The sequence below is a fragment of the Macrosteles quadrilineatus genome, unplaced genomic scaffold (genome assembly GCF_028750875.1).
Source record: "Macrosteles quadrilineatus isolate MER2022 unplaced genomic scaffold, UCM_ALF_1.0 Scaffold_8__2_contigs__length_117827958, whole genome shotgun sequence".
NCBI classification, from domain to species: Eukaryota; Metazoa; Arthropoda; class Insecta; order Hemiptera; family Cicadellidae; genus Macrosteles; species Macrosteles quadrilineatus.
Window position 1 is genome coordinate 57208492 of NW_026542601.1, and position 25915 is coordinate 57234406.

General features: G+C 35.7%; 1 protein-coding gene across 3 annotated transcripts in view; it reads right to left on the reverse strand.

The window, feature by feature from the left end:
• LOC128999822 (protein phosphatase PHLPP-like protein) overlaps positions 1 to 22014 on the reverse strand; it is a 37816-nt gene extending 15802 nt beyond the window's left edge. For 2 of the 3 annotated variants that reach the window (XM_054426514.1, XM_054426513.1), the window contains exons 1-11: positions 21936 to 22014; positions 15459 to 15628; positions 14766 to 14894; positions 10840 to 10999; positions 10134 to 10247; positions 6492 to 6645; positions 4944 to 5004; positions 4271 to 4528; positions 3143 to 3328; positions 2304 to 2466; positions 1333 to 1463 (exon numbers count right to left, since the gene is read on the reverse strand). In XM_054426514.1, the coding sequence (XP_054282489.1) occupies positions 1333 to 1463; positions 2304 to 2466; positions 3143 to 3328; positions 4271 to 4528; positions 4944 to 5004; positions 6492 to 6645; positions 10134 to 10247; positions 10840 to 10999; positions 14766 to 14894; positions 15459 to 15628; positions 21936 to 21965 (1556 nt within the window). In that variant the 5' untranslated portion in view covers positions 21966 to 22014. Of the gene's footprint in view, positions 1 to 1332; positions 1464 to 2303; positions 2467 to 3142; positions 3329 to 4270; positions 4529 to 4943; positions 5005 to 6491; positions 6646 to 10133; positions 10248 to 10839; positions 11000 to 13728; positions 13760 to 14765; positions 14895 to 15458; positions 15629 to 21935 lie in introns of those variants that run through there. The other variant, XM_054426515.1, reaches the window with a different exon arrangement.
• Between the last annotated feature and the right edge of the window lie 3901 nt (positions 22015 to 25915).

Below are 25915 nucleotides of genomic sequence, written 5' to 3' on the forward strand. Positions count from 1 at the left end.
TTTTTGTACTACGATCGTATTTCTAAACAGTGCTTATAACCACTATTATAACATTTTTCAGCATTAAATTTCCTATACTGTAATTTGATACCCAAAAAGTTATTTTTACGAATTTTGATACTTTTTTCAAGATGGCGGCCAAAAAACGTATTTTGCGCCACAGTACGGATGTATATTTTTAGTATGTTGATTAGAAGCATACTACCTACTGTTATAAGTACTCATTTCTAATCTAATTGTATTTTATATTTTGTTGTATTGGTACAACTGTAACTATCAGTAGTGGGGGAGCCTCGTCTGTGAGTCTCTTCCTTCTTCACTTTGGGTTTAATAAAGATGGCAGCTTTGAGTTAATTGAAGATGTTTGTTTTATTTAAATAGATATTCACCACAGCCTACTTTAATAATAATAATGACTGAAGAACAATCGCTACATGGCGCTGCGGACAGGATTCTTTTGTGTTGCTTTGGTTTTCTTTTGTGTCGCTTTGGTTTCCTTTTGTGTCGCTTCAGGATTCTTTTGTGTTGCTTTGGTTTTCTTTTGTGTCGCTTCAGGATTCTTTGGTGTTGCTTTGGTTTTATTTTGTGTCGCTTCAGGATTCTTTTGTGTTGCTTTGGTTTTATTTTCTGTCGCTTCAGGATTCTTTTGTGTTGCTTTGGTTTTATTTTGTGTCGCTTCAGGATTCTTTTGTGTTACTTTGGTTTTATTTTGTGTTGCTTCAGGAAAACATGCATTTATAATAAATAGGCCATAGCAAAGGTAAATAAACAAAAGTGTTTGACTTAAATAGTAATTGAAAAAAAAAATTATAATCATTATTAGTTACACTATCAACAGAGTTATTGTAAACTTAAATTAAATTTGATTTGTTTCATAACCACTAACTATGTTAATGTTGTTTTGTAATGAGAGTTATTTTGAAGTAAGAAGATAAATGTTTCTTTTGTCAAAGAGGGAAATGTTATACGTACTCATTTCTAATCTAATTGTATTTTATATTTTGTTGTATTGGTACAACTGTAACTATCAGTAGTGGGGGAGCCTCGTCTGTGAGTCTCTTCCTTCTTCACTTTGGGTTTAATAAAGATGGCAGCTTTGAGTTAATTGAAGATGTTTGTTTTATTTAAATAGATATTCACCACAGCCTACTTTAATAATAATAATGACTGAAGAACAATCGCTACACCTACCATTCACAGCAAGAATCATTTGTGTTGCAATTAGTTCCACCTTAAGCTATATTTTCGATTATTTCTACTGCACAAAAAGTAAGGACAGTTATACTACCATAATCTAGGATTTAACATTTCCAGCTTTGGGTGGTGTTTTACCTGTAAGCTTGGAACTGTTTGGCATCAACATGCAGCCTTGCGTTGCCAGAGATGTCAAGGAACTGAAGCCTCTGTGAGACGATGGCTGCGAGGTTTACTCTATCCAACTGATTGTGAGCCAGGTCCAAAACCTATAAAAAATCAATTACTTGTAAGGTTGAAAACTACAATCAACAAATTTAAGTCGGTAGGTACCTACTCTTGTAACAATATTGGGAGGACGAAATTTGGGCGGAGTCCTGCTAGAAGCTATTCAATAGACATGTGGCATAACAATAACAATAATCAATAACATGTGGAAAAGGACACTGATTAATGGGTTAAAAGAGAGAGACAACAACTCCGAAGGAATAAAGAAGATAAAACAAATAATCAAGTAAGGCAGGTCAGGAGACTTCGCAGGAGAAATCAATGGGATTATGCCAAGCAAGTATACGAACATTGTTACTTAGATATAATATTTGGGGGATAATTTCCTAGAGAGAATATTGTCTAGGTACCATCTTTAAAGAACTTTTAGTATATGCGGTGGTGCAGGGCCTTGTCAGAGTTTCATAGATCAGCTTCTTGTTTGAAAGCAAAATGAAATAAAGCATCGCTAAATTTGGACAAGTGGTAGCGTCTAGTCCAAATTTAGTGATGCTTTATTCAATGGAGTTGATCTAACAACACACACCAGGGTAACTCACTTGCTGGTGCTAATAAATAGCGATTATTCAATAGTGTTTTACCTTTGACTATTAATACAACAACTTCTCTGTATCCAATAGTCAATGGTTTTACTGTCTGAGTTTTTAACCCACACTCTAATGAGTGACCCCTATCCCCACTTGAATTCCTGGAGGTTGCACCTGACCTTACCATTATCAATAAAAAACCAGTTCAACAAAACCCACATCTCACGGAGGAGCTGCATGCCATCACCTACTGCAGTTGCTGCCACTACACAGAGAGTTATATGATGTACTAACCCTGAGAGCTGCTATACTGCCCACACTAGGACAAGTCCTGAGCAGGTTTGAATGTATCCTGAGCACCCTCAGATGTCGCAACTGAGTGATATTCTCTGGTAACTGAGTGATCTGGTTTCCTGACAACACAATTTCTTCCAGTTCAGGCCATGCAGATGTACAGCTGCAAAAGAAATACAATTATTATTGTAAACGTGTGGATTGATTTTCCTTATTACTAACAGCTGAGGTTGACTTGTTGGTAAAAATTGTTTGTTAAAATACAATAGGACTCTAAAGTGATTTATCAGTTTAATGGTAATGAGAAACAGTAACTTTTAGCTTATAAAATGACTGAATTCAGTTGTCACCGACTGAGTTTGATGCTGTATACCATTATTTTTACACAGCATAACCAGTGTAACCTTGCCAAACTGGCCCATTGTATGCCATGGCATTTTTTATGTCTTCATCAACTTATATTAAGGCATACTACAAGGAAAAAGCAGATTGGTAAAAGCACAATCTATTTGAGGCTCTTTTTCACTACATTTTCTTTCAGTTAAAAAACTAACTACACCGCCTGGTTTATGGATGCGCTACTTTAGTATTCAAAGTCAATGGTCCATCCCATTTCGCAATTCTCCACTGTGCCTTTGTGAACATTTTGATGAGGAAAAGATGTTAGAGAATACGGGAGAAGCAAGAAGGGTAAAAAGTTAACAACTCATCTTTTAAAGAAAACAAATTTTAAGCTACCAATTATCTAGTTTCAGACTCATCAATTTTATTTTGTGCACAAAGACCAAAATCTTAAAGACAAAATCTTACTAAACCCACAGTCAGATGTTTTTTCTTACCTGTCAGGCAACATATGAATAGTGTTGTAAGCTGCATGTAGAGTGCGGAGGTTGGCAAACCTGACGAGAGGGCTGAGATCAGTTATCAGGTTGGCAGTAATGAGCAGTGTCTCCAGCTGATGGTTATCAGCCACTGAGGTTGGTAATGACTGGAGGCAGTTGTTGGAAATGTTGAGGACCCTCATCCTGCAGAAACAGTTAAAGGAACTTTTACTTTATGGTTGGCTTAAAGTCTTATGTGGCTTAAGCTTTTAATACAGTGGGGAAACTATTAACTAACCAGTTTGGAATTAGAACATAGCTTGTGGTTATGATTTAGCTTATGGTCCTGAAAACACTATCTCCTACTTCAAGACATTTTACCAGCAAAAAATACATATATAGTTTCCTAGAGTAAGTTTTAAGGACAACTAAGATACTCTGTAAAAGTGTGCATCAATGCAAAATCGGATTGCACACAAAAATTCTCTAACTTTTTATGCAGAAGCACAAATGCAATGAAAAGATAAATCAATTAATGCTATACTTAGCTTCAAAGTGTGGGGCACTAAAGCTTCTACTAAGTAATGGGCCTAGTAGATGATCAAAATGGAACTAAAAGCACACACATTGACACAAAGACTATAATGAAGACGAAGACTGTTGATAAACTATACAAAACGATTGTCTGGGTAGCCGAGTGGTTAAAGTGCTTGTCTGCTCGCCTTCAAATCTGAAGGTCGCTGATTCCATTTCAAGTGAGATCGTTGTAGTTGTAGACCCAGATGCTATTAATTATGGGGCTTTTAATATGATGCTTCCTAAAAAATTACAGGACCAGGGTTTGGACCATATACCTTACATACAAAGAACCTTAATAAATGCCACTGGTGTAGATAGGCAAAATAAAAAATTTAAGAAATACTTTATTAACCAAAGTGAATATATTACAGCAGAAATTCCAAAGGGCTTGAAAGGACAACTAAGTGACATGAAGGGTTGTGCCCTTTGAAGAGTAAGGCACACCACTATTAGGGTTTTTCCATGGGTTTGTGGGTCTCTATATTTTTCATAAGTTGCACCACTAAATTGAAGATCTGAAAATGAACAACTATCCATAATTAATGAATAAATCATTGGAATACAAACCGGGATGAAGCAACGAAGAAGTGTTCAGGAAGACTAGAAATGCAATTGCTCTGCAGAAACAGTTGCTGCAGAGGTATATGGCGGATGACAGCTGGTAAGGAGATTAGCTTGTTGAAACTCAGCTGGAGTGTCTGTAAACAGCTGAGCTCACTGCAGAACAGGTGATCTGGCAGTGACGTCAGCTGATTGTGGCTGGCAAACAGTGACCTCAGGTGGTGGCAGCCAGCTATCCACTCTGGCAACGTTGAAAGGTCATTGCTGCAACAAAATGTTCCAAGATTCTAATTAACTTTTATGTATTAAAAAATGTCTCAAATCAAAAGATAAATTTTGCATCGCTTTCAACTTAAGAATGTCTGATTGTCTTTGAAAACTCAGTAAAGACACAAAGTTTTTAACAGTTAAACTGTATCTATACTTTCCAAATATCCGGAATGTCACACAGAGTGATGAGGTGTCCTAAAATAATTAATACATTTCTAAAGTGTAAAATCGACCAATAAGCATTTTCGGTACAATCAATTCAAGCTGTTTTGTTTCTATAGATTCAGCGAGTGTTTTATTCAATGTATTTTACAAGTATATCAATTTCCATCAATTTGTTCTTTAACTAAGTCTACTATTGTACAAAACTTGAGCTAAAATTAATTAGGCCTATAATACCGGTACTTACTAAGAGATGTCAAGATGTTTCAGTTTGGAAGGACGGGGCGTGACAGAAAGCCTCTGAAGTTCTGAAAATAAAAATGTGTTATTTATAATGTGTGTTTTTTAGCGAATTTCCCTATAGGGAAGTAGCTATTACCGTAGGTCTCATGGTAAGACTTAGGCCCGGGACCGATTTACTTTTTCATTTTAATGTCCCCAGAGGCCAAAAACGCCATTCGTTCAAATTTTTATATATGTATATATATATATATATATTTATATATATATATGTGTCCGTGAACACGATAACTTGAGTAATTTTTATCCGATTTTGATGAAATTTGGTTGACGGGATAAACTTGAATGAGTTCGCGATCCAGCATGATCGGACCATGGGAACAGGGTTTTATGGGGGGTTTTATGGGGTAAAAATTGGTTTTTCTCACTTTTTACCCTCAAAACACAAAATTTCCCAATTTTTCTCTAAACCTTCTTAAAGAGCTTAAAAAAACAAACAATTCAGTATATCAAAGTGTTTTTGTACAATTATTGGTTACGGAGAAAACTAAAAAAATTGTAAATTTAAAATTCCCATGTTATTCTTATGGAGAATATTGTAAAATGTTGTAGTTTGCTTGTTTATGGATATATTTAGATCAAACTTGGCAAATTTATTTATTTTATAGTAAGCTATCAATATTTTACTAAAAACACACTACTTTATTAGTTTCCTTGTAGCAGCAAACCTAGGTACTCGTTAAACCTAATGTTATTTAAATAGATCAATTGAAAATCAATTCGGCCAAATGGAAATTCGCTTAGACGGCAGGTTTGCTGCGGCGGGGGTATTTAGTTATTAATTAGTTAGTCATAATTTAAAGTAGGCCTATGTTATAGCATAGACAAATATTTACTCTATTGTCTATGGTTAGTATCAATATGAACCTATTTTGAATGTTGATAGCCTTTTGGTTGTGAGGAGATCATACAAAAACTGAAACAGTTCTTCAATCTATTTTGATTTTCCCAATTTAATTATGTTCCTAAAAAGAGATAACCCCAAAACAAATGAATTAGCTTTTTCTCAATGCTTTTTGGTGATCTGGGATTGAACCGTGGCATATGTGTTTTAGGAATTCCAGATTATCTCCTTCAAAGTCCCTTGGCTATCAATAGCAGAAGTTGATTTTTTTTCAAAAAGTAATTGACACAAAAAATACCAACGTACCAACACTATAAAGTAAGAAAAAATCAGAGGATATCAGTGTTAAGTACAAACACCCCTAAGACCTTAGTGTCTTTGGGTTTTAAAGTCATCATATTGGTTTAGCTCAACAATTTTCATAGGTGACGTTGTCGTCAGGTAAGCCTGCAAACGCCATAATTATTGCCAATAAATCACCGTGGCGTTGTCACTATTGTTTCCCAGTGGCTTTGTATTAGACGAGGCCATATGATTTGAGATTTACTAAGACCAGCTGTTTGTTTCATCAAGAAAGGGCCATTTACTAACCCACATACCCAAGCACAGCTGGGTCAATATTTTAATAATCAAAAATTGCAAATGACTCACTGTTGTTGCCAGCTATAAGTGACACCAGTGCTGTTCCATTCAGGGACAGTTCAAGTAGTTGGTTCTTGGAACATTGAACATTCTCCAGTTTGTCCAGCGCGCTCAGGTCCAGAGACTCGATGCTGTTCTCACTCACGTCCAGCTGAGTTAAGTTCTACACAGAAAGAGGTGTTTGAATAATTGATTTTAGTTTCTCAGTGTATAGGGAAATGTATGCTCTTAAGAGTAGTCTACGCTGAGTGAAAGGAGGAACATGGTGAGTGGCCACCCCTACTTTTTGGAGGTTTTCTCCAAAAACTATTGTAGGTAATCTACATTCACATAACCGATGCTTTCTCCCTGTCATCATCTGATTTGAAATGGCCAAACACTCCCACTGACTTATAAATCCGGACAGCAGTTTCAACAAGGGCCAAGTTTACAGGACTGATCTGTACAAAAAACTGTTTTGAACATTTTTCTCACAGATACCACAAGCTTTTAACATTATACTAAAAATACTACTTTTATAGCCTACTAAAAGGGACTAAACTAACCCTTTTAACCTCAACTTCCTAATTTCATCACAAATAATGATGACCCACCTCATACACAGAACCAGCCAGAGTAAGTCTATTTGCTGCCCCTTGAGGCACCCTTAGAGGACGGGTCTGGGGGCGAAACTGTGGGCGGGGGAGAGGTGAAGGGGCGGGCAGTGCCTCCTTGTGACGTTGCACGCATGCGCGGTACTCGCTGACGCGTATGCGCGCTGTCTCTGTACGTGCGTTGTAGTTGTAGACCATCCTGTCCCTATTCTCTCATTTTATCCCTACTACTATGCCGCTCCTGTTCGTTTTCGTGAAGTATAAATCTCAAATGTTTAAATCCATGCCGTAAGTTATTATTTCATTGCATGATATTATTCAATTTTGTCTCGGGTTTGATGTAAAAATGGAACTGAAAAATCTTTGGGAAAGACCGAATTCTCAAATAAACACTTAAAGAAACTAGATGCTGTCTGTGTTGACTATTAAACAGTCATGTACATTTACGATTCGCAAATTAATTTTAATCACTGAAACCACTAAAAGTTCCCTACTTTTTTATAGATTGTATATTAAATTTAATTGTTCACAACGGTTAAAAATATTTTGGATTTTTTAATTACATGTCACCGTCTGCTGCAGTCGAAGAACACAGTAATCATCCTAATATTTTTTACTAATCCACAAGATCAATTCACAATCACATTTTCGCCTGTGACTAAGCCACACGTCACTTAACACTTTTCACTTGAATAAATCGCCCTTAGCACGGTAGAAACTAGTTACAGGCAACTACACTCTTTACAACCCTTTGCAACTGTAGATCGCCTATAAAGTAAACTAGTTTCGGAGGCATCACCTACACAACCCTCACGCACTATTCTCAACCGCTACACGACTTAGACTGCAGCTTAGCCTGGGACATTTCTCCCAGACTTTCCCGACCGTGCTTCATTGTGCCTATGAGAGCCATTTGATTCCTGATGAATCTCGCGGCAAAAACAAAGGAGAAACCTTCAGGAAATGATAATTGTGTAAGAGCCGGAGCAACGTCCTTCGTAACCCAGCGTACTTCCGTTCAGTTATCTTCTTCTGTTCCTCTTTAGCTCAGATTCGGTAATGCAACTGAAATATCCAATCGCGATCGTCCCATCGGAGACTGGTTACTATTTGTATCGGGAACTCTCAACTTGTTATGTAATTGCAGTATTGAAAAGACAATTGTTTCCTCCTCACTCTTTGGCTCGTTTAACTGCAATTATCTACACATTAAAATTGTTTCCCTTAATCTGTGCCTTTTCTAGTCTAAAATGGAATTCATCTACTTATCTACAGTGAGTGCTTTGTTACATATAGGCCTAGTTTCATAATTTAATATGTAGTTTTTTTTTATTACAAACTTTTGCTTTGGAAATACCTCTTGACGGGGCTATTTTTCGTGAAATTCACTGACTAATGATTTGAATATTTATTTTACTTGGTTAACTCTATCCCCTCAGAATGTAATTGACTATAATATAAACCGCAGTAGTCAATTGTACGTTTAAAATTATAAAAAAAACGTGTAATTGAACTTGATTTGATTAATTGGTTTAGGTACTTAAATTATTGTATAAAATATTTGAAAATAAAGTAATAGCATACCTAACTTTTTATGGCAGTCCGTAGTTTGTTAGTAATCATTTTTTAACGCTTGCCGTACAGTATTTCTAAATTGTTTTAAGTAACCATCCACACTTTGGTATTATTTTCTATCATTGATCCGTTTTTATTCAGTAGTATGATTACAGCAAATGATTAAAGTATCGATACTTAAAATCGGAATCGGAAGGAATGTACCGATACCCTTATGATAAAAACATGATCACGAAACCTTTTTTTATATAAATCCGCACGCATGCTGTACCGCTATTGAATTCCTCGTCACTTTCAAAGACAAAAATGTTAATTTACTATAATATAAATGTGATGATAAGTTGAAAGAATGTATCATCTAAGGGAAAAGTTTATAGATTTTTAATGGCCCGTAAAACTACTACTACTAAGATGGTTTATAATTGGAGATGTTTGGGTTTGGATCATTTAACCAGTTGTCCATCAGGCAATTTTTGTTCAGAAAAGAATGAAAGCTGATATTTTATTCAGAAATATTCTATTCATATTAAAATTTCCAATAGTTTTCACACAAATGGTTTAGAACTTAATCAAACCTTGGAGTGGCTCTCATAATTACGTTCACACACGTGGGGTTAGAAAGGATTAAATAATAAATCATGAGAATTGCTTTCGCTAGTTTACTAATTATGCAGCCGTTTTACATACAAGTACTTTCTGTGTTGTAATACAACATTGGTTAAAAGTGAAAGTAGATTGAAATAGAAATAAGCATCAATCATATAATTAAAATTAAATTTAAAGTACGTTGTTACTCAAATGAATCAGTCACAATAAGTGGTTATTATGTGTGTTGTATACTACAATGTCATTATTATTTATTATTATTTATTTTTCATTATAGTAATCCATGAATGAAAATACAATGAATTACTAAGCAGCAAACCGAAATTTAAAGAGAACCTTTCAGCAAACAGGATACCTATTCAAATGAAATTGGTTTCTTGGTTTCTTAGTCAAAGACGTGGACGAAAATGGGGTAAGGAATAATGCGGGAATGATCATGTGCATATCAAACTCATTTTGACATTAATTTTGGTTACGATAAAAAATGTATAATTACTTTGTCATTATAAGAAAAAAATGTTTTCATATGGTAAATACCCACACGAAATCATTTGTGGTAAACACACAACTATTTTTAATATCTCTTTTATATATTAACAACCATATTAGTAACAGAAATGTATCGGTTTGTATTACGTTAAATTACGCAAGCGTGAATATTTATTATGCGTATGGTATTTTAAGCTGCTTCCATTTGCTTTCAAAAGAACAGTGTTAATAACGTTACTAAAATTTACTGAATTTTTTGTTAACGAAGTTGTCTAAGATAATGTTAAGGCTCTTTCCATTGTTAAAAGTAGATCACACAATCTAATCGTATTTTGCAAACATATTTTAAGACATTAACACACTATTGATTTACAGAATGAATCATTACCCCGTAGTTGCCGAGGATGATATTCCCTTTGAGGCAGTTCGCTCTAAGATTGACTGTTCTCAACTCTTCTCCACCTAGCCCAGAGTCTGAGTCCTTCCTTCCTTCATTCGTCTCCTGCAAAAAAAAAGTAATGAAGGAAATGTTAGGGCATCAGGATTTTGTAAAATAACGTACTTATGAGTTATAACACTTTTTATTAAATGGTAGACTACCGTGCTATCTTATACATGCTTTCTAATACACTACCGTAATGTATCTAAAGTCAATGTTACTCCTACTTAGAATACTAGACTCCCAATTGGTTAAATAAGTGCTTTACAGGCACTCGCGTTTATTGAAACATAACCATGATAAAGTGATATTTTTTCAGCATATAATGATTAGAGGTTCTAAAAAAATTGCTATTGGTAGGTGCTAATGACTAGTGATAAGTTGGTCTGAGCGCAAAGCTGTTTTTCGGCAGTAAAAGATTCACTCAATTCGCCCTACACCTCATACTTCGTCCAACTTCACTTTAAACTACACACTATGATGTTTTGGTCATATAGCTAAGTGTTCTGCAATAGTTGTTTGGAAGGTTGTAGACATATAGATTAATGCAAGACACAGTTCACTAACATTCTAGGATTTTCGATCTACATTACTATCTTCTACTAGTACACATTACTACTTGGTATCTACAGAGGTAACTAAAGAAGGACATTACCAGTATATGGAGGGCTCTCATGTCCTTGCTCCTACAGAGGAAGGCCGGCAGGACACCGAGTTGGTTGTGGGACGCTGACAGATGTTTGAGTTTCGGGAAGGACCCCTCTCGCCCAGGCAGACTGACCAACACATTGCGGTCTACCCGGAGCTCTTCTAGCCTGAAACATTGACAAGAAAATCAAGTTGGATGTCTTAGTGCAAACCCTTTATTCAGCTGGGAAATTCGTCATCAAAAGTAGTAAGGTTGTCAACTATAGACCAACCAAGTTCTTTCAACCTATAAGTTCATAAATTGTCAAATATTCGCCAGAGAGCTCTTCTGACCTGGTAATTAATCATCATTTTAAGTTGGTTTTAAAAGTGGTGGAATTTTAGGCTGGGGTATTAAAAAAAGTTCAAGATGGTTGTTAAATATAGACCACCTCTACCACCTCTTACCAAACGTAAGTTTATCATCAAGGATTTGAACGTTGTTTATAAATGTAAATATTTAGTTTGTAAAGTAAATAGAAATATTTAAGATAATTGTCAAATGCGGGACTTTCCTGAAATGATATTCCATCATCAAAGTCATCAAAATGTTCATCAAAGGTGAGAAATTTCATAGAAAATTCCAATTTCAATGGTCTTTATCCAAGGCAAGATGACCGTAAAATAAAACAGGACAAACATTAAAGACTGATTTGTAAGACCTATTACAAATAAGAGACAAGAAGGACATATTTGGTTGATTAATGACACGGTTAATAGGACCATGGTTGTAATGTTCCTTTCACAGGATTTGGACAATCTTTTGTTAGAAGGCTTGTGTTAATTCTCGTTTATGATCAAAGCTCTTCAAAATGGAGAGAGACGTATTGTAAATGTTGAAGCTCTTTTTTCATGTCAAGTTCATGTCCGGTGACACTGATCGCGGTGTTAGACGAAATTTTGTTTCTATTGCTTTATAGACGAGTAGATTTAGCCCAAAAAAGCCTCCAAGATAGAACAAATTCCAACTAATGGTTTTTTGACGGTTTTTGGTAGTAATAGGTGTAGAAAGTACCAGGAAAAAAGTCTACCAAAATCGGACAACCGAAAGTCGGGTTTTTCCAAGATGGCCGCCGTGAGGCCCTCAAATCGACAAGATGACTGCAAATTCCTCAATTCATAGTTCAGGATTGGCCGATTTCCACGAAAATTGGCAAACACATGTAGAACTATATTTCCAACCTTAATTATGAAAACCAGGCAGACAAAGTAACCCAAAGATGAATTTTCAGGGTGTTATGTGCTAAAAATAAGGGTTTTTTACTCAAATATAAGTTTTTCTAATATTTTGTACAAGTTTGTTATAATTTCAAATTTATTTTTTCACCATTAGATTCAACACAAAAAACCTAATAAAACCCAATAAATATCGGTGGTGGTCTGAAGTCAATATCAATGAAAATGCATGTGGAATTTTTTTTATTTTTCCAATGTTGAGAAAATCCGTCTTATTAAATCTTGATTCTAGGGGTTTTCCCGTAGACCGATTTTTGGCAATTTTTACTATGTTACTCTGCATACCCAGCACTACAACATAAAAACATAAAACGTTTTCTTGCAATTTTTTTAGGTAATATTCTATATTTCTCGGACTAATAAGAAATTGATTTTTGCTTATTCTCTTTATGATTAAAACTGAGGAACCGAATACGTAGGTTTGCTGCAATAGTAACTGCCAAAAAAGGAATTTTTGGTAAAAAAATATTAAAACAGATAATATGAAGCAGAACAAAAAGTCTTATCTATATAGGTTTTATGAAAAATAATATTAATATTTATGCTTATTCGCCATAAGATTAACATTGAGTTATCTCGGCAAGAAAACATACTAAAGTTATTACTTTCAATACCTCTGTAACAAATTGAAGCAGAACAAAGATTCAATATACTAAATTGTTAGGTTTTTTGTGTTGAATCTAATGGTGAAAAAATAAATTTGAAATTATAACAAACTTGTACAAAATATTAGAAAAACTTATATTTGAGTAAAAAACCCTTATTTTTAGCACATAACACCCTGAAAATTCATCTTTGGGTTACTTTGTCTGCCTGGTTTTCATATTTAAGGTTGGAAATATAGTTCTACATGTGTTTGCCAATTTTCGTGGAAATCGGCCAATCCTGAACTATGAATCGACGAATTTGCAGTCATCTTGTCGATTTGAGGGCCTCACGCCGGCCATCTTGGAAAAACCCGACTTCCGGTTGTCCGATTTTGGTAGACTTTTTCCCTAGTACTTTCTACACCTATTACTACCAAAAACAGTTGAAAAACCATTTGTTGGAATTCGTTATATCTCAAGTGCCTATATTTAATCGACTATTAGGGTTAATTTTATGATTTGTGATTTACTGTTTGGCTATATAACTAGAAGACGGGTAATTTTTTATGATTAGTTCGTTTTATTTGGTTAAACGAGGTTTTAAATGACTGAAATAACAAGAAACCAATTGTAAACAAAACACGACCTTTACAGTGCACCGGACGGAACTAACAAATTGGCTTCAGGTGTTCTATATGGATGAGAAATCCACTAAAGGAGTATATTTTATCTATTGGAATACATAGCAACAAATATGTATAAAAAACAAAACGGCATATATAAGCAGTTACTACGTCTTTGAAACAATACAGAACGTGTTTTCATAAATATACAAATAACTTGCTAAAACAGCCACTTTAATTACAAGAAAACCCTTTGGACCAAAAAACTAATTGAAATCATAATAGTACACACAAAAACAATGGCTATTGTGATTCATCAAAGACCGTTTGAATGTAAGCAATGTTTGATACAGATAACCAACAATTAACCCATCTTCAAATTTGAAATCTAAATCGGCCTACAAAACTCACTCAAAGTCCTGCTCGAAGGCGTCCATCACTAGAGTCCATGGCGAAAGGCATGTTCCTGCAGCAGCACGCGGAGGCCACTGGAAGTGCTGAAGGCTGGACGCGCTTCAGCGGTCAGCAGGCTCAGGAAACAGCGAAACAACGGAAGCGATTGCAGGAGAGATATGGGAGGATGCGCGGTAACGAAAGTGCTTTGCATAAGATGGATCTCTGAACGTTCAAGCGATGATTTACCGATGTTTATTGAGATTTGGGAATAATGAGAGTAGACTGCTTCCCGTTCAACGCTGTAGTATATGAATGGATTATGGTGCTGTGGGGGCATCATGGTTTGAGGCAGAAGTGAATTTTTAATTATGTCAACATAGAATTTTTCAGTCTTTCCAGGATTCTAGGTCAAGTTGGCAAACATCTAAACACGTCTTCTCCGTCACTATTGTTTTATCTCAGTTCGTGTTTGGGTGTTCAGCTCAACATCAACTGATTAACTAACTGACTCATAGCTGACTAAATCCTGGATGAAACTTTGTAGCTATTTGACGATTAAGATCCAGACTCAGGTGACCCTTATTAGCTTATCAGGTGATCATAGGTTAATGTGTTTGGCAATAAAGGCTTTAAATTTATGGTACTGGCTAAACAATCATCTGATCTTAGACCCCAAGAATGGCACGTCAATTGTCTCACTCATCTAGTAGTAAATAGGATTTCACACTGGATGGAAGGGAAATGCGCAGTTCCAGTTGATCTGAGTAGTTTGGTACTGTATTTTGCAATCAAAATAGCGTAAACGCCCTCCCCTCCCAAATTCGTCCCTTAACCGTCTTACAAAAAAGATCCAAATCCAAATTTTAAAAATACTCACTGGCAAAATTTTGATGTTGCTATATCCGAAACGTCCTGGTAAAAGGGAGAAATCTCATGTTCATCCTGGCGATTTTAAGAAAGTAACTTTATTCACTCTCCAGTAATAGTAAGGAAAAAAGAGATCACGTTTTTCAAAGCTCTCAGTGACAACAGCTGTAAAAGTAACAACTTACTTGGTAAGGTTGGCGAGATCCTCTGACAGAACTGCTAGACGGTTGTCAGAAATATCCAGCTGTCTCAGGTTCCTCAGACGGGAGACGGCGGCCGGTAGAGCGGTCCATTGGTTTGCGCTTACCACCAACCTTGCAAATGAAAATAATCACAATCAGATTATTGTTTACAGATGTATTTCCACGACTCTTCATTGCCTAATACAATTTCAGAACAATAATATGTTGTGTAAAAAAATTTCTATACGGTATTGACTTTTGAGTAACAACAGCGTTAGTTATTATAACAAAATTCACAGGAAATGTTTCATCTATTAATTTTTGCCAGCATATTACCTATTACATTAAAGGTGAGAAGTTACGTTGTTACTATGGTCTATAGTAAATATAGATGCCGATCGTAATAAGTAGTTTCGTAATTTAAGAGTGGGTAAAGTTGGATCTGACTAAGCAATTGGGCCTTTAATTGTTTGTTATCTTAGATAAACACCCACCAATTTTTCGTAAAACAACTTGTTATACAGCAAGGTATATACCAATTCAACAACTATCATCCCATTAATTGCTTGAAATAAATTAGTCTCCGCCAATTAAGATATATTTTTAGCACTCTCTTCAAAGGACCACTATCAAAGACTTCTTTCGGTTTGAAGAGTGTTATAATCAACATTCCAAAGTTTACTGTTAAGTTCTCACCTGCGCAGTCCCGGAAGCCTCTCCAGGAGATGGAGGTTGTCCAGCACGCGGTTCCTGGAGATGACGAGTTCCCGAAGGTCCGGCCAGGAGGTGACCAGAGCCTCTGGGATACGCTCCAGTCCTGTGCCGCTCAGGTCCAGTCGCTCCTCCGCAGCTTCGGCCTCACTAGCCTGTAACACATCACGGAGCTTGTAGTTTTAACACAAGTGTTATTTAAACGGTATCAGCATTCTGACACATACTTTCTCCCATAAGTTTGTCAAAAACCTTTATCATGTGTAAGTGGTGAGAGTAAATAACTGTAGGCCTATACGCAAATGGGATTTGTACAATTTTGTTCAGAATTTAAAGGATTATAACATGCTAAATTTTTATCAAAATTGTTCAGGCCATTTTTGGGAAAATCCGATTTTTCTGTTATTTTATGGGGGTTTTATGGTAAAATGACATAATTTACAATAACTTTTGAACCGTAATTTTTACAGAAATGGGATTTGTACCTTTTTGTTCAGAATATAAAGGACTATAACATACTAAATCTTTATCAAAATCGTTCGGGCCATTTTTGGGAAAATCATATTTTTTCGTTATTTTATGGGGTTTTATGGGAAAATCCCCATTAAAAATAAAAATTTCTAAAAAATTTTAAAAAACTATCAAAACTGTAAGGACTATAACATACTATGTTAAATCAAAACCGGATTTTTTTCTAAAATCCTATTTTTTGTTATTTTATGGGGTTTTTATGGGAAAATAACATATTTGACCATAACTTTTGAACGGTAATTTTTACAGATATGGGATTAGTACCATTTTATTCAGAATTTAAAGGGCTACAACATACTAAATTTTTATCAAAATCGTTCGGGGCATTTTCGAGAAAATCCGATTTTTCCCGTTTTTTATGGGTTTTTATGGAAAAATCCCCATTAAAAATAAAAATTTCAAAAAAATGAAAAAAACGCCTGGAGATACCATGGATTAGAACCTACATACCAAATTTCATCGAAATCGGACCACATGTGTGGTCTCTAGCTCTGTACACATCCAGACACACAGACACACACACACACACACACACAGACATCACTTCGAAAACCACTTTTTTGGGTCCAGGGGGACCCAAAACGAATATATCCACTCAAAACTCAAACTCAAAAATTTTGACGAAAACAATACTTTCTCCATATACTATGGTATAGGGGGAGAAAGTAAAAATTGAGAAAATCATATGCTTTTAAGATAACGTGGTCCAAATCCTTCAACGTCTTATGGATATGGCGTGTATCAAACTGAACAGTGAACAGTTACAGTTACAGATGCAGTCCAGTACGTAGTGTTACATGCCTAAGAGGAGCCGTGTAATCTTGTCTCAATATTAATGCATTTCCTGATTAAGACCGTCTTCTTTTTTTAAAAGTCATACACTTAATACTCTAATACTTTTGAATGAAATATGGACCATACAAAGTAGGTATTTTAAGCCAAGTATGAATGGAGTGCAGGATGAGTGGTGCGATCTTGTAGTCTTGTTAGTGACTAAGGCCGACATATTCCTTAGACACAGATGTTAATTAATAGCACATACAGCTAATCACAAATAAGAGACCTACAGTTTATAGTGGAATCCGAACCACATTTTTGCCTCGTTATTAACGAATTGGTCTAATTATCAAGATAGGTAATACTGCACATAGTAGTAGTACTCACTAGTGCGGCCGCTAATCCACACCAGGGAGTATCGTATCCCCAGTGCATGCCTATAAATATCCACAATTCGTGACCTCCTAGTAGCTGGATTACAGGACGTTGCCACCCGTCCCAGTCATATCCAGAGAGATATACTTTACCGGTGTAAATAGTAAATACTTATCAATCTAATAAGAATTTGACACACAAAATTTATTAATGTAAACGAGAAAGTAGAACCATTATACTTAAGTATAACTTATAACTTATTATACTTTAAGTATGCTTCTTATAGTAATCCGAATAATCTTTTGTGTGTGTCTGTTCCTGCTGTCCCTTAACGCTTGAATATGTTTATGACGACCATCAGTTTCTAGCTTATTCTAGATGATATACCCAGAGAGCACAGAATAGAAACTAGAAACACAGAGAGCACAGTTTCTATTCTGTGCTCTCTGGATATATCACAGTAAGCGCTTTCTTCTTTACTTGTGATGTCAGCCAACAATTATGGTTTGGGTCATGATACTGTTAATGCTATTATCAATACATATTATCTATACATTCTGGATGATAGGCTATACAAAAATATTCTACTGGTATGTTGACCCAGTGTAATTTAAAATGAGATCACATATTAAACTGTGTTTCCCTTTCCAATAAGACTATAGCCAGTGATGCATGTTAGGGGTTTAATTTTTAAAAGGATATGTATCTAAATTTTGTTTTCGAGTACAGTAAATTCTAGAAGGATGGAAAAATGTACATAGAGAATGACTAACCAGTTTGATCAACTAGGGTTTATTACAATTTTATTGTTTTTTCAAAACAAGATCATTGTCCCTCCTTCTCATTTCCAGTCTAATACTTTCCTCTTCCAATCAGATCATTGGACAGGCAGAAGCGTGACATGACAATGTCTTCATCAACGACCACTTGCCAGGTGGGACACCGGTTCCTGATAATGCAGTTTAAATATTTATTTGTGCAACCACGTGCAACCAAACCAACTACTGTTGTTAGCATAGTATTCAGTTGTGAATGAGGGGGAAATGTTGCACAAGGTCAGCAATGTGCGTCAATTTTGTTATCCTTGTGTTTTTTAGCGAATTTCCCTATAGGGAAGTAGCTATTACCGTAGGTCTCATGGTAAGACTTAGGCCCGGGACCGATTTACTTTTTCATTTCGATGTCCCCAGAGGCCAAAAACACCATTCGTTCAAATTTGTATATATGTATATATATATATATATATATATATATATATAGATTTATATATATATATATGTGTCCGTGAACACGATAACTTGAGTAATTTTTATCCGATTTTGATGAAATTTGGTTTGAAGGTGTAAGGCGGGATAAACTTGAATGAGTTCGCGATCCAGCATGATTGGACCATGGGAACAGGGTTTTATGGGGGGTTTTATGGGGTAAAAATTGGTTTTTCTCACTTTTGACCCTCAAAACACAAAATTTCCCAATTTTTCTCTAAACCTTCTTAAAGAGCTTAAAAAAACAAACAATTCAGTATATCAAAGTGTTTTTTACGGTTATTAGTTACGGAGAAAACTAAAAAAATTGTAAATTTAAAATCCCCATGTTATTCTTATGGAGAATATTGTAAAATGTTGTAGTTTGCTTGTTTATGGATATCTTTTGATCAAACTTGGCAAATATATTCATTTTATACTAAGAAATAATTATTTTACTTAAAACACACACTTTATTAGTTTCCTTGTAGCAGCAAACCTAGGTACTCGTTAAACCTAATTTTATTTAAATAGATCAATTGAAAAGCAATTCAGCCAAATGGAAATTCGCTTAGACAGCAGGTTAGCTGCGGCGGGGGTATTTGTAACTCTAGTGGTTTTCATGTAATTTGAGGTCAAAGATTTTAGATGGCCGCCATTTTGAAACGGCTATAGTCAACGAAATGAAATTTTGCATGTTTGTGTACCACGTTAAAATACACAAGTGTGTCAAATTTAAAGTTTTTACCTCGAGTAATAAGGTTATTTATAAAAAACACAGACAGACGGAAAACGAGGCTCCGGCGACCCATGTTTATAATGTAAAATATTCATGTATTAACCCAAGGAATAATCCTGTGAATTTTTGCGAGAGAGTTCACAAACACCCTGTATAATGTTTATCACGAGTGCAAAATGCAAAGTGTGTGTTTTCGCTCACTAGTTACACAAATAACAATTTCTTGATGTATAATTTTATCGATTGTTAGTTTAATTATTGAAAGGACTATCGCGGAAATTTTCTATCAAGGTTTCTTAAAAAAGATCTCTTTCAGGATCTCGAATCTGATCTCGTCCTCACTTGTTTTACTTATCAAAATGGAAAATATGAACAAAACCCCATTGATATAAAATAGTGTCTCGTATTAAGCTAAGTATATACAGATGTTACAAGAGTTACAGGAGGTAACGGACATGTGTTGTGGGTCGGACATCCGCAGTCAAGGGTCTGAGTCTGTGAGTCGACGGAGCACGACAGGAACCACGGTTTGCTTCGGGGGAAAAGTGAAACAATTAACTTTTAATTGCTCAACGCAAACGCACCTCCGTGACTTTAGAGTCACTTGTGCTTTGTTTGTAAGAGTTTGTGCGTTCGAAACTGGTGTACAGGTGGATTAAAGGACTTGATCACTAACAGTTTAGTTCACGCATGACCTGAGAGCCCTCATGAGCGGATTTCTTTGCAAAGAATTAAACTATTGTCGTAGTCGTAAAGTAGACTGGGAAGGTGGCGTCGTCCTGTAATCCAGCTACTTGGTCGTCACGAATTGTGGATACTAGGCATGATCTGTGGATCCAATACTCCCTGGTGTGGATTAACATCCCACTAGTGAGTACTACGACTTTTTGTAGTACTATCCTGATAATTAGACCAATTCATAAATTACAATGAGAAAATGTGGTTCGGATTCCACTATAAACTGTGGTCCCTTAGTTGCTATTGGGCTAGATTGGTATGGGATATTAATTAAGAGTCCTGTCTAAGGGCCATACCAGCCTTAGTCAGTAACAAGACTACAATATCGCGCCTTTCATCTAACACTCATCTCCATTCATACTTGCCTTTTTAAGTAAGTACCTATCTTTGTAAGGTCACCATTTCAGAAAAGACGTATTAAAAAAGTGTAGGTATAAAGTCATTGTAGCTTTTCATCTTGAGGACTCAGTTCCCGATAACAGTCGCGACTTCTTTCAATTTACAGGTATTTTGAGAATCTCCTTACTTTCTTAAAACTCTCCCCGTGCTAACAACAATGTCAAAACTTAAAACAAAAATTGTGTCAAATCTAAAATGACAATGGGTAGCGAGCCGGTCTAGTGGCAGAGCGCGGGACTTCGGCCCCCAAGTTCCCGGGGGTCAAATCCCGCCAATTACCAGGGGATTTGATCTATTTAATCTATTACTACAAAAACTAAATAATACATTGAATACGATACTATGTAGGTAAACCTTAAAAACAAGGAAATCTAAGCAAAAATGGGTTTGTTGTATTTATAGATTCAAATTATGGGCCTAAAACCTAAAACCCTTTAGGATTAGCCTTGAGTAATGTATAAAAAGTTTTGAATTAGAACTTAGTGAACTAAGATGCTAGAGTGCGACATAAAAAAGTAAAAACTAGTAGTCGTTTGGTTGTACAAGATAAAGGAGTTTGTTGATCATCAGTTACTGGCCAACGCGCGTCCCTGTTGTAGTTTGGGTTGTGTTACCCAAATGAACCCAAATTGTTGATATACGTATTGTTTACTTTTACATAGCACATTTATAGAAACATTTACTTACAGTATATTACATTTGTTTAGGAGAGGGAGATTCTCTACAAAAGACCCCGATTAATTTAATATATGGAAGGGAATCTCCTTATGAAACTCCCCTACTAGATGATTTTATCCCTAAACTAGATCGTAAGCAAAAATGTCAGAAATTCAACCAGTTTTATGTCCGGAAATTTTATGTACATAATTTAGTTTTGGTAAAATGTCTTCATTAATAATAGGTTTAAGAATAAGTTTTAGAAAACCAACATATTTCATGTTGCTTGTTGTAACCATGAATGTATGTTCTAATGTAACTATCTAAAGTACTATAAAAAATTATGAGATTTTACTACAAACTGGTTTAAATGGCTATTCCTTTTATTTTCCATAAATATTCTTTTAGGTAACGTGAAAATTACATGCATCATGCATCAGGTTCTCAGCCACGGAGGTTTTTGCGACCAAACTGGTATTGAGACTCGGCACCAGAAAATATTGTATAATAAATACACCAATATTGTATGTAAACAAACCTTACAAACGAACAACAAATTTGCAAAATAATTAGATTCATCTCTTATTTGAATCACACGTTGGTTTGTTGTACAGTATTTTACTTAAAAATTAAATTAAAATTGTGAACCTAAGACGATCAATATGATTTTCTATCGAATTCCATTATCTCCCCAGATAGATTTATGGAAAACTAAAAAAATACCTTCCCTATAAAGTTACGTTATACCACAGACAAGGAAAATCCCTTGTCTGTGGTTATACTACTGTACACACAAATCTTACTTAAAAGTAAACAAAAATAAACTGTGAAAAAGACGATGTTCTTAGTTTATGTTTAGGTATAATTTTAAAATCCAGAATGGCCGCTATCTTATTTAGAATACATTATGCATCTGAAAATAACGTAATAGTACAATATAATCATCATGAAATCCAATATCATCATAAAAATTACTTATTTCCTAGTTGAGTTTAGGATTACCTCTTCAAGCGAATCCTGGTCAATAGACATGGCTTCATGAATTCCGATCTATCCAGATAACCGCTTCACACTTTACATAATGTCACTCGCACACACTTCACTGGTTTATTTTGAAGCACTTAACTCATTTATGAATTGTTTCAGAACAACATAATATTCTAATTTCCTAACTTGATGAATCAATACAACTGATTGTTAAGTACAATTAGGCGTAGTACTCGTAATCAAGTCGATTGTAAAATTCTAGTCTAGGAGTTTGACACCAGAAGAGTTTCAACGTCCGAAGCCGACTGGACACAAACGCCTTGCAACAGTCGCCGACACTTTCGCGGAAAAGCGTGCAGGATTCGTACGTCCGGCGGGAAACTGGGATGCTGCACGCTCGGGAAACAGCTGATCAATTATCAGCTGATCGATTATCACCTGTTCGACCCACTTCCTCGCTTTGTTTCGTGTCACTGGACACTGGACCTGCTAGAGCATTCTCTAATTGTAATTTATCGCGTGAAACCCGCTTGACCGTTAGGCACAATTAGCGAAATCGTTTGTAGGCAAAGTGGTGAAGGGACTCGGATTTGATAGTAGAAGGGAGTTAGAGAGTTGGATTGTGGCATGTTTTATTGTGTTATTTGTAGAGGAGTTGGTTTATTTTGAATTTCGTTTTATCGTGAAATCGAAGTGTCATGGATTTAAACTCAACTGATGTATCTTTTAAAGTTTGGGTAAACTAGTACTGTCGGTTAAAGTAATGCAATTAACCAATCAATTTTCAAGGACATCAAAGGTATCCGTTTGATGTATTTTTCGTTTACTGTTAAATTATTGGATGTTTTACCAAAATTAGTTTCTAAAATATTCTTCAGCAACAGTCAGTGGAAATCCATTAAAGTTTTACGTTTTTTACTCCTTTTTTAAGAACAACGTCACATTTTAACTTTCAACATTAATTGCTAGTTGTCAGTGGGAGATCATCGGTAAGAGATGAGATATTAATTTTAAAGATACTTTGCACTAGTACTACAAAAAATAAATATTATAATTTAATACCAAAGCATATTTTTTTAATTTAAAAAATTTCACACAAATAACTTTTTTTCCTACCACTTTTTAATCAGCCCAGTATAAATGGAACACGTCTTGTTGCGGGGACCTGTGCGAAAGGTGACACTAGCGTTATGCAAGGTAAATTTAATTTCATTTATCTAAACCCATTGAATTTTCAAAGCTCATTACAATAATATCTAAACAACGACACGCTTTGCACGTTACACTCACAACACAGATCTCTAAACACTGAAGATTGCACAGCTTGCTCAGCACAGTCGCGGAGGAGGTACCGCACCAGACTCTGTGTGACGCACTGTCGTCTGTCGTCTGTCGTAGCGTCACGTCACTCCCGTCACGGTAACGTCACGGTTCACAGCATGATCCTACTGTAGGTTGACTCATCTTGACAGTGTCAGAGTCCCGCCCCCGCACACTGATGGCAGGGATAAGCTGGGGATAGAATGGGGAGTTTATGTTCATCTCATGAGGTTAGGTTTTAGCATTTAACCATTTGACATATGAGTTCAGGCGCAGGATCGCATCATTAAATATGGTTAAGCGATTGGGGATTTGTCAGATTTGTACTAGGGACTTCGGGAAATGAAGCCCTTGCTCCACCACTAGGCCAACTCGCTTCCTGACGATAGGAGGATTTGTAGCAAGGATTTTCATTAGTATTATTTTGTAGCTGTTCTGATGCACACTGTTTTGGGACTTGAGTAAACACCAAAACCATTCATGGCAGTGGTAGAAATGAGGAAAATTCGGTAACCAACTACTGACTGAAAATCTAAGCGTTGCACTCGAATCCATGAAGGATCAGTTCTGAAATTAGTTACATTTTGTCATCTGGTTATTACTGTTGAATGCTTTTTAACAACAGGTTAACCTTTGATAATAACTAGACCAGAGCTAGGACGGGTGTTGGACGATACGGCCCGCTGTAGCAAAAACTTGTAATTACAGTAATTTTTCTTAATTGACAGCTTTTAGTATAAGTAACGTGAGCCTGGTTAATGGTGTAATGAAAAGCGCAAATTTATTTAGCGAACCTAACCCTTTACCGACAGGAGAGAAGTTCTCTCTTTCATCTGAATTACCTTCTTTTATTTGCACATCTACACCAAGCTCTAATCACGAATTAAGTATAAAATGTATTACCTTCACGCAAGGCAAACAGGCATATCGTCCGTTACCCGGTTGACTCGGTGTGCTTAGACAAATAAACTCACAAAAACCACAGGCGTTGAGAGGCTAAAATAGTAACCACTCATGATTCAGTGTTCCTCCAAAGAATACTGATGTAGAAGTTTGATTCAAGAAAGGACTGAATCAACCATAAAATGAAATAATCTGTGTTCAAGAGGACGGAAACAATAGGGCGGAAGATGTTTTTTAGTGCCTAGAATATCATAGAAAGAAAGTGTCCTGTTATAATACCATGCCTAACTTAGCATATTTAGCATACATAGTAAAAGATGTATCCGTACAAACTACAGCCTCATAAAATTATGATCTGAATTATAACAGTATGTTACTTCGCTAGCAATTTGTAGTCCCGTCTTTACACAAACAACATGATGATTACCCTCAGTTTGCGACCCCGGTCCCGTTGACAGGAGCGCCGCCGCTGACCCTGATGTCTTTTGGAGCATTTGCATTCTGCTACAATATTGTTACGCTTACAAACACCATAAAATTCAAAGATGGTTCTCTGAAAACAAAACACTGAGATTTGTCTATCATTACTCGTCGAAATGGCTTTGTTTTGTTGAATTTTAACGTCTTTATAAAAAATATGGATTAATCTGTGAGTTAACTACGTGAAAATAAAACTACTATTCATATATAACATAGAAAATATAATCTGTTAATCGTGTTTACTGTTTTTGTTATATTTTATTTTGACTACTCCCTACTTTTGACTTAAACTCACACTTTGTTCAGTTTTTCCCTAGCCTCAAACTGCCTTGAAGCTTTTTCTTAATCGACGAGTCTTGGAAAAGTAGGAAAATATATCCTTCAATTACTATTTTGTTCATTGCCCCTTAAGTATGAGACAAAGGCGCAATGAATGGTATATTTTGAATTTACCGATATTGTATATTACCATAGCCACCTCTTAGGCATTTTGAACCATCAAATGATGAGACGTTGCTTTAGATGATTTAAAGGGCGTCATAAGGCCATGCAGATCGAGTGTATAATTTGTTTAGCCGAGGGCATGTCTGTTGTAGCCTGTGTGTTCAGTATTTGTTGTGTTTATCCAGAACAAACAAGCAGAGACGTATGGATTAGCCATGTCTTAAGCTATAATAAATAGCAACATCTAAAACTATAGGCTACAATTAAAATAAATTGAAAAGCCTACAACCAAGAAATTGGAAACCTAGACTGGAGTGATTGCCTCCCATCACCAAGTGTTTGTGTTTGTAAACTACATCGCGAAGAGGGAAAGGAGAGCCACTTGGATGGTTTAGTCACACTCCTATAGTCAAATACCCGTCACCAGCGACCCACTGGCCCTACTAGTAAGAGCGATATTGCTTTCGGACTGACAATGTCGGCGAAAGTCGCATTCCCATGACGGTCGTCCTTGGTCTATGGAGGGTAAAAAGTCCAACTGAATGGAAATTGTTTTTCAGTCATTGACAAGCTAGGTGTACAGTAACCTATGAGAATCCATCCGATTTACGATTAAATAGAATCTGAATATTTATATTATTTTGCAAGTCAACCTAATGAATATTATGCAACGGTAAATGTGTATATTGTTGCAATACATTTTTTCTGATTTAGAACTAGCTGCTGTACCCGTGCTTCACAACGGGAAGAAAAATCAGTTTCATAATTACAGAAATAGATTTAGAATAAATAATCCATGAGAAAGTTTTAGATTACATAATCCTACCACATAGTTGTCTAAAATATAT